The 13,407-nt window shown below is 37.0% G+C and overlaps 1 protein-coding gene and 1 long non-coding RNA gene across 2 annotated transcripts; one reads left to right on the forward strand and one right to left on the reverse strand.

Annotated features, from left to right (window-relative positions):
• Positions 1-371: 371 nt before the first annotated feature.
• Positions 372-2,550, forward strand: LOC149001252 (uncharacterized). The gene is made up of 4 exons (XR_016170829.1): positions 372-417; positions 503-635; positions 1,917-1,982; positions 2,099-2,550. It is a non-coding gene; the product is annotated as an uncharacterized LOC149001252 (long non-coding RNA).
• Positions 2,551-10,262: 7,712 nt separating this feature from the next.
• LOC149001253 (V-type proton ATPase catalytic subunit A-like) lies at positions 10,263-11,818 on the reverse strand. Its single transcript, XM_089140671.1, has 7 exons — positions 11,736-11,818; positions 11,551-11,635; positions 11,251-11,307; positions 11,011-11,082; positions 10,770-10,871; positions 10,572-10,635; positions 10,263-10,487 (listed from the first exon to the last, which is right to left on the reverse strand). The coding sequence occupies exons 1-6, from the start codon at positions 11,771-11,773 to the stop codon at positions 10,582-10,584; spliced, it is 408 nt and encodes a 135-aa protein (XP_088996797.1). The 5' UTR covers positions 11,774-11,818; the 3' UTR covers positions 10,263-10,487; positions 10,572-10,581.
• Positions 11,819-13,407: the final 1,589 nt, after the last annotated feature.

Below are 13,407 nucleotides of genomic sequence, written 5' to 3' on the forward strand. Positions count from 1 at the left end.
TGCTGACGGTTTCTTTTTTTATCTTTGGATTAGTTATTTAACAACTGTTATCCATTAGCTTATTGTTGTTGGTTTTATTCTTATTGTTCTTCTGCAATACTTATTTGGATCTAGAAGATGTATTTCCTTCCAACTGCTTTTATCATTTCTTTTAATCAAAATTCTTATGTGTGGGAGCTATCGTTTCCTATGCTATTACAACAAGTTGAATAGTATAAACCATAATGTAGCGATGAATCACATTTCCTCTCACTATTTTTATCTTTGCCAGGTGTCTGGACCTGTTGTTGTTGCGAGATGGAATGGCAGGGGCTGCAATGTATGAACTTATTTTAATTTTTGTCCATTTGCAGTATTCCAATTCGGACACTTGTGGTTTATGTTGGTTGTGGAGAGAGAGGAAATGAAATGGCAGAGGTGTGTAGCTCTTTGGCCTTTTCTGTTGTTTGCCAGTCCTTTTACTGTCTTCAAAGCATTATACCTTTTAAGGAAAATTTTGCAGGTTCTTATGGATTTTCCTCAATTGACTATGACACTGCCTGATGGCCGTGAAGAATCTGTTATGAAGCGCACAACACTTGTGGCAAACACTTCAAACATGCCCGTGGCTGCTCGAGAGGCCTCCATTTATACAGGTCGGTATTTTGCATTTTTCTTGCTTGAGATACTGTGGCTTTTCAAACTCCGAGATTTTCTTCATGAATTGAATTGTTGAGAAGATGTCGGTATCCCAGTTGTCATAGGAAAACCTGAGATTCCCTTCTTGAATTGGAAACACTGGGACATTCTCATTTTAATAATTTTGGACCTTAAAATTTTTGTAGGCGTGGTTATGTTGAATTTTGTGATTTCTTTTTCCAATGATGTTTGCGTTACATCAGCATAGGTAGGATGCTTTGTGATGGAAGCTGATACGCTTTAGGGGCATATGTGAATCATACTTTTAGGCTTTAACTGTGCTTGGATGTAAGAAAACTCTGCATGTATGGTTCATTTTCAGAAGTCCAGTGACCTTTTACGTGTAAAATATTTTTTGGTTTACCTAAGGAACTTGGAAATATGCTTGATATTGGTAATTCCTAGAAATGAGGGAGTAAGAAGCATGTATGCAAATTGGATGTGTGGCCTATAAGACTGGTTTGAAATTCAAGATACATTTCTGTTCATTGGAGAATTTCTCTGTTGTTTTCTCGGTCGCAGGTTCAAAATTTGTATGACCTATTATGCATTATATATTAATCTAAACAATTGAAATGTAAGCAGTTATGTGAAGTTGTAGACAGGCTCATGATTGGCTAACATATAAAAGACTGAACACTAACCAATGTAAATTTACCTTTTATTTTTCCAGAAGTTAAAAATTTTGGGCATTTTGCTTGATGTTGTTCCCCATCCAAATCTTGAAGTGGATGATCCAAGGTTAACCACCAAACTTTGATGAAGAAGCTAAATGGAGGATCATAGTAAAAAACTCCATATTTTGTGGCAATTCATGGGAAAAGTGGCAAAATTGTGCTTGACATGTTATGTTGTAAAAACCATCTTGGGAACTTGGGATCCTGCTTTTGTACATGGGCCTTGTATTTTTTGCCTCACAAATTGTCCCATGTATTGCGCTAAAATTCTGTTTTGTTCACTGTTGATTTACTGAATTTGAGATTCTTATCTGTATCCTGACGCGACAGTTGGCAGCATGTTTGCACATGTGTCCTGTGCTGATTTTCCAATTTTAAAGATGGTGTAGTAATCTATTGCATTCTGATTCAATTTTCACAGGTTCGAGTAGATATGCCTCCCGCTTAACTATCAGTGTTCTAATCATTTTTATGTGCAGTTAATCTGAAAGAGAAAAGCTTTGCGCTAGTTATGTATACATCTTTGACTTCCATCTGTGTTGGTTCTTTTTCTTTCTGCAGATGAGCATTGGGAGGAAATGGAAGGAGATTATTGACGTTACTGATAAGATAACTTACAGCTTCCATGTGAGTGGAGTTTGGTGATGAATGCTAACATTACATCCTTATTTGATACCATCTCCATCTCATGCTTATTGATTGTCCTCTTTCTAACCCATGAGTCACCCATTTGCGTATTGCAGGATGATTCAAGGAGTCAAAAATCAACTAGAGGCCGATACAATGTGTGAGGAAACAATTTTGGCTTCTTTTTTTGATGCAGTGTGTGAGAACAATTTTGGCTTCTTGTTTTTGGGTTTGGGATTTCTCTTTTGGGGTTTTGGGTTGAGGAGTGCTCTGAGATGTAAACTGAGATGACAATTTTACTTTCATTTTTCTTGTTGATCTGCTACACAAAAAGCTACCTGGAGTCTTTATTGTAAAACAACTTATTCTACTATGTACTATTATGCTTTGTCAGTGTCTTCTTTTGTGGTGATTTCCATACGATTAAGATTTATAAAATTTAACATTTGTCTGTTTTGGTCGTCTTCCCACCTCTAGCATTTTATAATGTGGACAATGACCTATATATGTAATGGCTTTTGCACCAGCTGCTCTGGATCTACTTGAGAAATTCCCCTTGGCCAATCAAAACGGAGTAGTGATGTTTTAGAATACACTTTGGAGGAAATGGACATACTTTGAAATTACGTTTCTTTTTAAACGGAATGATGAAACGGAGTCGTTCCGTTTAAACAGAAACCATTCCGTTTGGTATATGAATTTTATGAAACGGATTGGTGAAAAGAAAGTAGAGGTTGCAAACCTTGTTGCTCCAAAGCTTCCTGTCCTCATAAGATTCTAACTTTTCAAGGTCAGTCCTCTTGTGCTGGCATCCTATAGATAGCTGCAGCATAAGAAAAGCTTATCAAAAAAAAAACAAAAAAATCATGTTTAAGCTATCAACTTTGCATGGCATGTAAGTGAATCGGGCAGTTTCTGGATAATAGAACTTCATTTTAAAAATTCACTTGCCCAATCACATTTAAAGAAAACAAATTCAATTGTTCAAGAATCGAGTTCTCAACATTGTCAATTTACACTGCCTATGGATCTCAATGAAACTTATGATGCCCCCCCATCAATGCTATAGAGCTTGAATATCATTCAGTATTGGTTGGATTGCAATCTTGCTATTGTCATGCGCCATTAATGCGGTCCAACTGTTAGATTTGAAAATGTAATAGAAATGTGTTGCATTCCATGATTGGTCGAACTCTCGATTAGTTATTATATTTTCAATCTGCAAGAGCCCGAACCTACTAGCTTCACTGATCATGTATGGTTATAGTAATGAACGCCCATGTTGTATGGTGGCAGTTAAAGCACCAATCTTGTGATTCAAACGTAAATATTAGAACATTATAAATTGACCCCAATTTGAAATACAGTTAAAATATAATTTTTATTTTAACCAAGTTAGTAAAGCCGTCAATGGCCGTACAACCAGGGAATTCAAGAATGCCATGTGTTATTGTTTCAACCGCATTTTGGAGAAAATGGAATTTGTGTTTAAAGTTGGTAATGCATGTCAGTCCCAGACGATCGACCGTCTACCCAGACGGAAGACCGTTTGGATTTAGTAGTCCAGACGGAATTTCCGTCTGCCCTACTGGTGTTTGAAATATAAAATCAGAAAACCAGCTAGTTCCTTTTTAAACGGAATCACTCCGTTTCAGAAGACTCATTTACCAAACGGAATGGTTCCTTTTTAAACGGAACCAACCCGTTTTAACATTGACGAAACGGAATGGGTCCCTTTTAAAAGGAACTACTCCGTTTCATAAGACTCACAGATGAAACGGAATCACTCCGTTTCAGAAGACTCATTTACCAAACGGAATGGTTCCTTTTTAAACGGAACCAACCCGCTTAACATTGACGAAACGGAATGGGTCCCTTTTAAAAGGAACCACTCCGTTTCATAAGACTCACAGATGAAACGGAATGGTTCCTTTTTAAACGAAACCACTCCGTTTCAGAAGACTCATTTACGAAACGGAATGGTTCCTTTTTAAACGGAACCAACCCGTTTTAACATTGACGAAACGGAATGGGTCCCTTTTAAAAGGAACCACTCCGTTTCATAAGACTCACAGACGAAACGGAATGGTTCCTTTTTAAACGGAATCACTCCGTTTCAGAAGACTCATTTACCAAACGGAATGGTTCCTTTTTAAACGGAACCAACCCGTTTTAACATTGACGAAACGGAATGGGTCCCTTTTAAAAGGAACTACTCCGTTTCATAAGACTCACAGATGAAACGGAATGGTTCCTTTTTAAACGGAATCACTCCATTTTAGAAGACTCATTTACCAAACGGAATGGTTCCTTTTTAAACGGAACCAACCCGTTTTAACATTGACGAAACGGAATGGGTCCCTTTTAAAAGGAACCACTCCGTTTCATAAGACTCACAGATGAAACGGAATGGTTCCTTTTTAAACGAAACCACTCCGTTTCAGAAGATTCATTTACGAAACGGAATGGTTCCTTTTTAAACGGAACCAACCCGTTTTAACATAGACGAAACGGAATGGGTCCCTTTTAAAAGGAACCACTCCGTTTCATAAGACTCACAGATGAAACGGAATGGTTCCTTTTTAAACGGAACCACTCCGTTTCAGAAGACTCATTTACCAAACGGAATGGTTCCTTTTTAAACGGAACCAACCCGTTTTAACATAGACGAAACGGAATGGGTCCCTTTTAAAAGGAACCACTCCATTTCATAAGACTCACAGATGAAACGGAATGGTTCCTTTTTAAACGGAACCAACCCGTTTTAACATAGACGAAACGGAATGGGTCCATTTTAAAAGGAACCACTCCGTTTCATAAGACCCAGTGTTAAAACGGAATAGTTCCTTTTTAAACGGAACCACTCCGTTTCAGAAGATTCATTTACCAAATGGAATGATTCCTTTTTAAATGGAACCAACCCGTTTTAACATAGACGAAACGGAATGGGTCCGTTTTAAAAGGAACCACTCCGTTTCATAAGACCCAGTGATAAAACGGAATGGTTCCTTTTTAAACGGAACCAATCCGTTTTAACATAGACGAAACGGAATTGGTCCATTTTAAAAGGAACCACCCCGTTTCATAAGACTCACAAACGAAACGGGCTGGTTCCTTTTTAAACATAACCACTCCGTTTCGGAAGACTAATTTACCAAACGGAGTGGTTCCTTTTTAAACGGAACCAATCCGTTTTAAAATAGACGAAACGGAATTATTCCGTTTTATAAGGAACCACTCCGTTTTATAAAACCCATAGACGAAACGGAATCGTGTCTTTTTATACGGAACGACTCGGTTCCATCCTCTATAGATAATACGGAATGGTTTCGAAACGGAACAACTCCGTGTCATCATTCCGTTTAAAAAGAAACGTAATTTCAAAGTATGTTCATTTCCTCCAAAGTGTGTTATAAACAAAAAGACATCACATTCGACGGCTTTATTCACTTTGTTCATTGGAGACAAGTTAAATTTATACTGTATTTGAAACAAAATATTTAAAATGTTAAATGAATTGATTTAAGCTTTATAGGAAATGTGGATCACATAGAACATAGGAGGCATCTTTCAGTTGGCGAATCCAATTTTCATACTCTATAGGTGATCTTCCTCTACATCACATTTCTCATGTACATTTGACCCCAAACATCTAAAATGATAAATTTGTGGGATTTCATAATTTTTTACAATCGAAAGTATATGAAGGCAATGTAGGTCCATGGCAAACAACTGCAGCCACATAATTTGTTAGATAGGCAGTGGCGAGAACCATATCACTCATTCGCTCTAATATTGAGATGGGACATTACACGCAAAAATTAAAGCATAAACAACTTATTACAAATGAGTTTTGTTTCTTTCCAACACACCATTTTGAACCCATACACCTCTAGGGCAAGGTACAATCACAAGTACCACATACAACCTGCCATTGTTATTATTCAAAATCTTATTTTTCATGGTAATTAGTTGAAGGGAGAAGTTTTTTTAGATCCACTAGATAAGAATGTAGATTACAAGATAAGCAGGTTTCAAAACCAATAAGATTTGAAACCTGCTTTAGTCTTTCTGAGGTGACCAAAGAAATTAAGAATTAATCAGAATCTTCTTCATTATCCTCAAAATCAGAATCACCAGCAGGTTCTTCCTCGCTCTCTGAATCACTGATCACATATGTGGTCTTACCCCGGGCAATGTTTGCTTCTTTCACAAAATTCCTCTTGAAAGAGCAAAACAGAATCTTCCGTTGGCCTGGTTTCAGACCATCCACCATAGACGGGATTGATCTTTGCAGATCAGCCATGGAAAACAATATCAGCTCCTTGTTGACAAAATCACTGTACTTTATTAGCTTCTCTTTCTGATCAAGGTAAGTACCAGGCTGCAAAACGAGAAATAACGGCAACATCATAATTTGGTGGATATACAATTTCTAACTTCCAAAAAAAGCCCAAAAACCCAAAAATCCACTGTGTTCAGTTCAACCATGAACTATACATAAGCTGCCATATGCGTGTAGACCTTCATTTAAATTCACTGGAGCAGAAAAATACCACTTAGTTTTGATGGAATATTGAAGAGGAACCAACTCACCACTTGACAACATGGATTAGATCAACTACTTGTCATCCACAAGATAGATCAAAGCATTTCAATCAGCCACATCCCAGCAGCAGCAGCAAACTGCAAAAACAACGCATGATAAAAAAAGTAAGCAATTCAAAAGGAAAATCGTTCAGTGGACAATGTTTATAAAAAATACCAGTATATAACACTAGAATAAATCTCAAATGATGATGCACCATTAACATTACTTGAGGTCTCAAGGCAATATCAAAACTAATTGAATCCTCTTACTACAAAACTTCAAAGGAAAAAAATCCTGAAGGTAGCTGCAAGGATATATGAAAAACAAGAATATGTGGTATGCATTTCCAGCCTTGAGCATGGGTTTCTCAGTCCTGCCTCCAACTGCAACTTGCCCAATCATAGCTCTGCACCCGGTTGGTACAATCTTTTTGGAACCAGAGGGAAGCTTGATCCTACCAATAAATACAAAAGCAGACCAAGAGTGTCAAAAATAATTTTATATCAGTAATAACGGCTTCTCAAATGTGGAGTTTTTATCACAATGTAGCATCCAATCACAAAGACTTTGCTAGATAGATGAGGCTTATAATTTAAAGAAGCAAAGTACTCAAACACATAACACTCTCTAATTAAAGAAGCAATATAAAAGCTTTCAGCAAGTATGATTTAGAAATAACTTAACAGCCATTAAAGGTACACAAATCATACAAATTAACAGCTCATGACATAAATGGCAATCGTACACTTGCACATATTAAGCAATGAATACTAGGAGAATCGTACACTTGCAAAAATGGGAATGATCAGATAAAGCAGTTAAGGATCAAATTGGGTTAGACTGATCCCATAATTGTTGCTTGCCAATGAAACATGTCTTCCGCAACAGGACCTATTAAGAAAAAAAAGATTCATGGTATAAATCTTTTATATCAACGCGACAGATATGAGAAATGGTCATTAAGAGCTCTATCTACAAAACAAGAAAACAAGCACCCATGTGTAGCAGTTAAGACACAGATTGATACATCACAGCTTAAGATGGGGGGGGAAGCAGTAATTAAAATGTTAGTAAAGCAAATTAGACGCCGTGGAGAGATGTGCATAAAGGGACAATTTATAATTAGGTTAGTGTTCTCAGTCACAGTTTCATACAAATAAACAAATAAACAAATGGCAGAATGCCAGAATGGCATATCCACATTTAAAATAGATTAAAGAATTTTTTGAAATAACTAAGTTTGCAAACAATTAATGGCTAAAACCAGATCAAGAAGAATCTCCATATCGTGTTAATTGAACAAACAAAAGCTTATAATGAACTCCCTGTAGAGTTAACTTAAAAAAAAAAAAAAAAAAAGAGGATCAGCATAGTTTATATGTAGTGACTAGTTTAAGAACAGCAAGCTTGTAAGGCATTGAATTCTCTATTATAATTAGGTCGTTAGAACAAGGATCAGCATAGCTTATATATTATATCAAGTAAGGCCAGAAGCCCAAAATATAGTTGATTGGAGGGCATGATCATGCAGCCAACCCTTTTGATAGTGATAAGGTTGAGTTGCCGTTGTTATCGTGGATTTAGAAAGACACAGACAACCATTCAACCAAAAAAAAATTGTTCAATTCTTAACCTAGCTAGTCCTAGTATTACAAATACAAAAAAAATCACAAAAAAGAATGTGATACAAGGAACATGTTAAGATCGGAACTGGAGTTGGGATTCCTGTTAATATCAATCTGGGCCACATCAGAATTGGGGTGAATTAATCAAGAGTTGGCCATAATCTTCCTCTACATTCTGTACATGTATAAAGTAGAACTGGATTTCCATTCTCAAATCTTTGGATGTAATATTGAACTATCAAAACAACGGGCATGATAGCAATCAAGATCCAAATAAAGAAAGAAGTAAAGAACCCATTTTGGTTAAGCCATTTAAGCATCATGGATCCTTTTTCATTAATTTACATATTGTCAGTTCTGGCAACAAGACCATTATAAAACTGACCAACAGACATACGACTTTATCACTGAGGGAGTTTAAAGACAAAATCATGGGCATAGTCGTCAAGGTGGCAGACAAAGTGACCATGGCAGTGGAGAGGGTCCAAGAAGCAAGAGTTTGGATGCCTTGATAACTATGATCATATGGGCACCAATAAGATTCATAATTGATCTCAATACAAATGTATAGGCTATCTGCCAAGAATTAGTTTATATCATAGAATCCAGGACAACATTTAAGTCAACAGCTATTCAGAAGACGTTCTCATCCCCAAATTCAGGAACAATATCAAACACCAAAAACTAGCAACTTGCCAAACAGGGTATAAGGATTTGGTAACTGTAGCTCATGAAAAGAACAATAAATCTTATATAGGAGTTCCAGAGCTAAACCTTCGAAGATAGCAGCTATGAGAATAGAACTCTGTCTCGGAAACTCCTCCCGTTGATTGATCCAGGAAGAAGAGTTATCTATTTATAATACTTAGTCTCTCACAATCCTATCATGGTACAAAGACTAAATAACACAAGTCCAGGTCTCGTATGATTTGTTTGAATTTGAATTTACAACAAACTCTAGTCTTTATCCTTAACAGAAGCAAGAAGGGGGGGAAATGGGGCTATTCCACTTCGAGATTCATACCACGAAAAACCAAATCCCAACCAAAAGCAGCCGGGCAATAGTTCAAATATGATACTGACAACACAACAAGTCATTCTACTATACTGAACAACATATGAATACACAAATACCACAAGAAAGCAGAGAAATAACACCAAAAACACATACCCAAAAGCTAGATTGTTCTTTTTTCCCTTTCCAGCCAAAAGGGTAGGAGATAAAGAGAGAACTGATTCAATTACTGACCAACTTAAAGGGTTCTCCAAAAATATAAAGTTTAGAAGGAAAAATCAAAGACTGAGTGGTTTGTACTTCAGATTTTCAGTACACTAACAAAACAAAATAAAACTCAAAAGGAAAGCTTTATCGATTAAGAAGTAAAAGTTCGATTCAGAAGAAGAAAGAAATTGAGATTACCTGGGAAGAAGGAAAGCTTTAACAATTAATCTGTTCACAACTGTTGATATCATCAGGTGTGTTCAATCACTGCTGCCACATATGGCAGAGAAGCTATACAGCTCAAGAATTCCCCACCGCTTCCAAGATCTAGATCCTCTCCAATAACAAATTGCTGGAGCCAATGTTAGTTTCGTTAATCTAGTTTGAATCTTAATTAATTGGAGTTGCAAGATTGAAGAAGAACCCTTCAAAATCCATCAACAAACTAATACTAAAATAAATTGGAAGAAATTAAAGCAAGGATGGAGTTGAATTAGATGCAAACCTGCATCGAACAACTGGGCAACCAGAAACAAGCTCCACACAGTGTTTGCAGATAGGGCATCTGGTCCATTTCTTCTTCTGAACAAGCTCAGCAAACAGAATATCATTCCTCTCCCTTATCTTCACCGTTCTTCCACACTTCATGCCATGGAATTTGCAGAGATAACACAACAATTTCTTGCAATTAGGGCATTTAGTTTTCTTAACATTACTCTCTCCACACTCATTCAGGATCAACGGTGAACAATCCTGGTATGGACAATATACTCTCTCCCACTTTAGAACTGCTCCCTCGCTAAGCAGATCACACCATTTCTTGAACTGTTTCTGCATAAGAATTGAACGACATGAAAATTAAAAACTAATAATCTTTTAATGGAATATCATATTGAACACCAAAAGAGGCAAAGAGAAGTCAGCCATTTGGTCATAAATCACATCAAATGAAACAATTATCCTATGTTGATAGCAGAAAAAGAATCAAAAATTTGTGCGCACTTCATAACAGATTCTTCACGGCCATCAGGCAGTGTCATAGTCAATTGAGGAAAATCCATAAGAACCTGCAAAATTTTCCTTAAAGGTATAATGCTTTGAAGACAGTAAAAGGACTGGCAAACAACAGAAAAGGTCAAAGAGCTACACACCTCTGCCATTTCATTTCCTCTCTCTCCACAACCAACATAAACCACAGTGTCTGAATTTGGAATACTGCAAATGGACAAAAATTAAAACATAAGGACTCCAATGATAGGTTGCAATGGTCCCCAGCCAACCAAAGGAGAATCCAAGGCTGTCACCAAACTGAAATGGGTCATACTCCAACATATAAAAGACAAACAAACCTTAGAAAGAGCTTGACTAATGACTGTTTTCCCACAACCAAATGCTCCAGGGATGGCACAAGTCCCACCAAGAACAGAAGGGAAAAGGGCATCAAGGACACGCTGTATAAAATATTCAACAAAAATTTGAGAAACTCCTGATTAAAATGAAGCAGTAAAACAACAGCCGAAGCCTTATCCCCACTGAATGAAGCTGTCAGGGATAATAACATCAAACAATTCATTTTATTTGTTACAGAACCTGTCCAGTTAGGAGAGGTGTATCAGCAGCAAGTTTTGATGCAACAGGCCGTGGTGTACGGACAGGCCAAGTCTGCAAAAGGTAGACAAAAACCGGTGTAAGGAGACTTCAAGTTTTGAATTGTTACTTAACCCAATTAATAAAGAAGAGAAAAAAGGGGGGGGGGGCAGGGCAGCAGTATCAGGAAGCAAAGATCTGCATCTAAGTTGAAAGAATACCCAAAGTTAATAAATTCAATACCTGAAGCATGGTAAATTGCTTTTTGACACCTTGAAACTCAAGCTCTAACACAGTATCCTGCAGAAACATAGTAGGTTAAGCATATATCCAGATGAAATTTGTTTGATATAGTGAACAAACAGAAGAAAACATGAGATTGAGAATTTGTGATGCATCAACAGTGTTAAGCTCTGGATCAACACCACTGACTTGTACTGGCACATATTTGCAGATAGATAGGGAAAGGAAGAAAAAAAGTATATTGACCATCAATGCCTTCAGAAGGCCTATTATAAATACAAAGGATCTTGGCTGACCAACCTTTAGTGAGTATTGACCAGCAGGTGCAATGTAATTGACCTTCCCCATAGCAACAGGAGGAAGTGTAACATGGTGTTGCATCAAACTGTTCTCAAAGACGGTCTGCAATACAAGCAATACAAAATAATTTGCTTAAAGACAATACTAGAGAAAATAACAGAGGTTTGCAGTGCAGTACCACACACCAAACCACCATTTTACAGTTTTTTCCACTTTTTGTCATAAAAGACCCTCAAATATTTGCAAAGTTAAACTGATGTGCACAAACTTACAGCATATAAGTCTCCGCCCGTCCGCCGGTTAGAAGATCTCCCTCACCTGCACCAGTAGAAGAATTAATCAAGTATCTAGCAAGTCAAATTCAAAATGCCATAATGAACTCTATGTTGATAGGTTACCAATTTTTTTGGGTTCGAACTCCCAGAGGATGTCCTTGTCCAGAGCTGGTACAGAGACCCCACGAGGTATGTAGACATCACCAGATATTCTAGCGATAGTTTTCAAAGGCCTCTGCAGTGAACAAACAAACATTAGTTCATGACAAGTGAAGACTTAAGCTCCCGTTGAGAAAAGACTCCTTGAAATAAAAAATTAAAAATAAAATATTCTATAATAAATAATTTGTTATTGTGAAATGGAAGAAAAAAGTGACAAGAAAGTACTAGATCCAATGAAATGAACAATGGCAGTTGGAGTCTAACCTGAATTCCATAAAAAATGTTCCCCAAAATTCCAGGTCCCAACTCCACAGAAAGAGGCTGCGATGACAACAAATAATATGCAGTGAAGTTCTCTTAACTTTGATCTCTAACGAAGCAGGATGAAACTTAGGATTACCTTGTGTGTTCTTAGAACAGGATCATTCACCATCAATCCAGCTGTCTCTTCATAGACTGCGGTTCAAGCAAAAACCAGTATCCTATTAGCACTTAGATTATGCTATATCAAACAAATGTTCAGATTAATGCATGAAAATCACTAATAATTGAAAATAATATATATGAAAAGCGGGCCAAGAAAGCCACTACTTGGTCTGGTCCTCCCTATTCTCAGGCCTTCACCCACTTCTATTTCAAGTTTAAGAGTTTCTTTATGTTTTAAGTCATAAGGGTCTGTTCCAGTTGGACCAGGGGTTTCATTGGTCCAATTTTAGTTAAAAACATTCACTTTTGTTTCAAGTCTTTAAGTTTAGATCCACATCCTTCTTAAAACCACTTAAGACTTTAAAAAGAATGGCCACTTAGAATTGACTAGAAGTTTTTCTAGTCTGACTCCTCCACCGCTTAAAGGTTTTCATAAATAAAGACAAGAGATGATTTCTAGCTATTAAATTTTCTGTTTTTTGCTCCTTGTGTGGATCAAGGTGTGACTATGTGTGTGATCCAGCCAACACCTTGCAGCGAGAGGCCAGGTGCCTTTGCTCCACTATTTCAGTCAGTTAAAGTACTGTCTCTTGCTTACTAGTCTCCAGTTCTGCCCTTACCGTTGCCAGTGATTGCCAAATCTTATATTCACTAGGACTGATGAATTTGAGGGCAAGTCTCTAGTCTGATTTGAGAATCTTCCACTCAAGTGGTGCATATCCATATCGGCAGTCTGAATTGAAATCTATTGGCTGTTTAGCAGAGTCCTACTTTGAGTAGGATTTTGGGTTTGAACGTTTAAGTTGATACCCTATATCCCAAGATCTGATTCATTTGAGGTTTCCATTGTGTTAATGATTCAGAAATCTGTCCATCATCTGGACTTTATTTTGAAAAATAGATCCTATCCTAGTATTAATAGGATTCCTCTATAATTTCCTATCCAACCATTGGAAATTGATGGAGGTTTCAGAAAAATATCTACCTCCCTAAG

The sequence above is a fragment of the Hakea prostrata genome, chromosome 11 (assembly GCF_041222555.1).
Source record: "Hakea prostrata isolate BN-2017 chromosome 11, UWA_Hpros_2, whole genome shotgun sequence".
Classification (NCBI taxonomy): Eukaryota; Viridiplantae; Streptophyta; class Magnoliopsida; order Proteales; family Proteaceae; genus Hakea; species Hakea prostrata.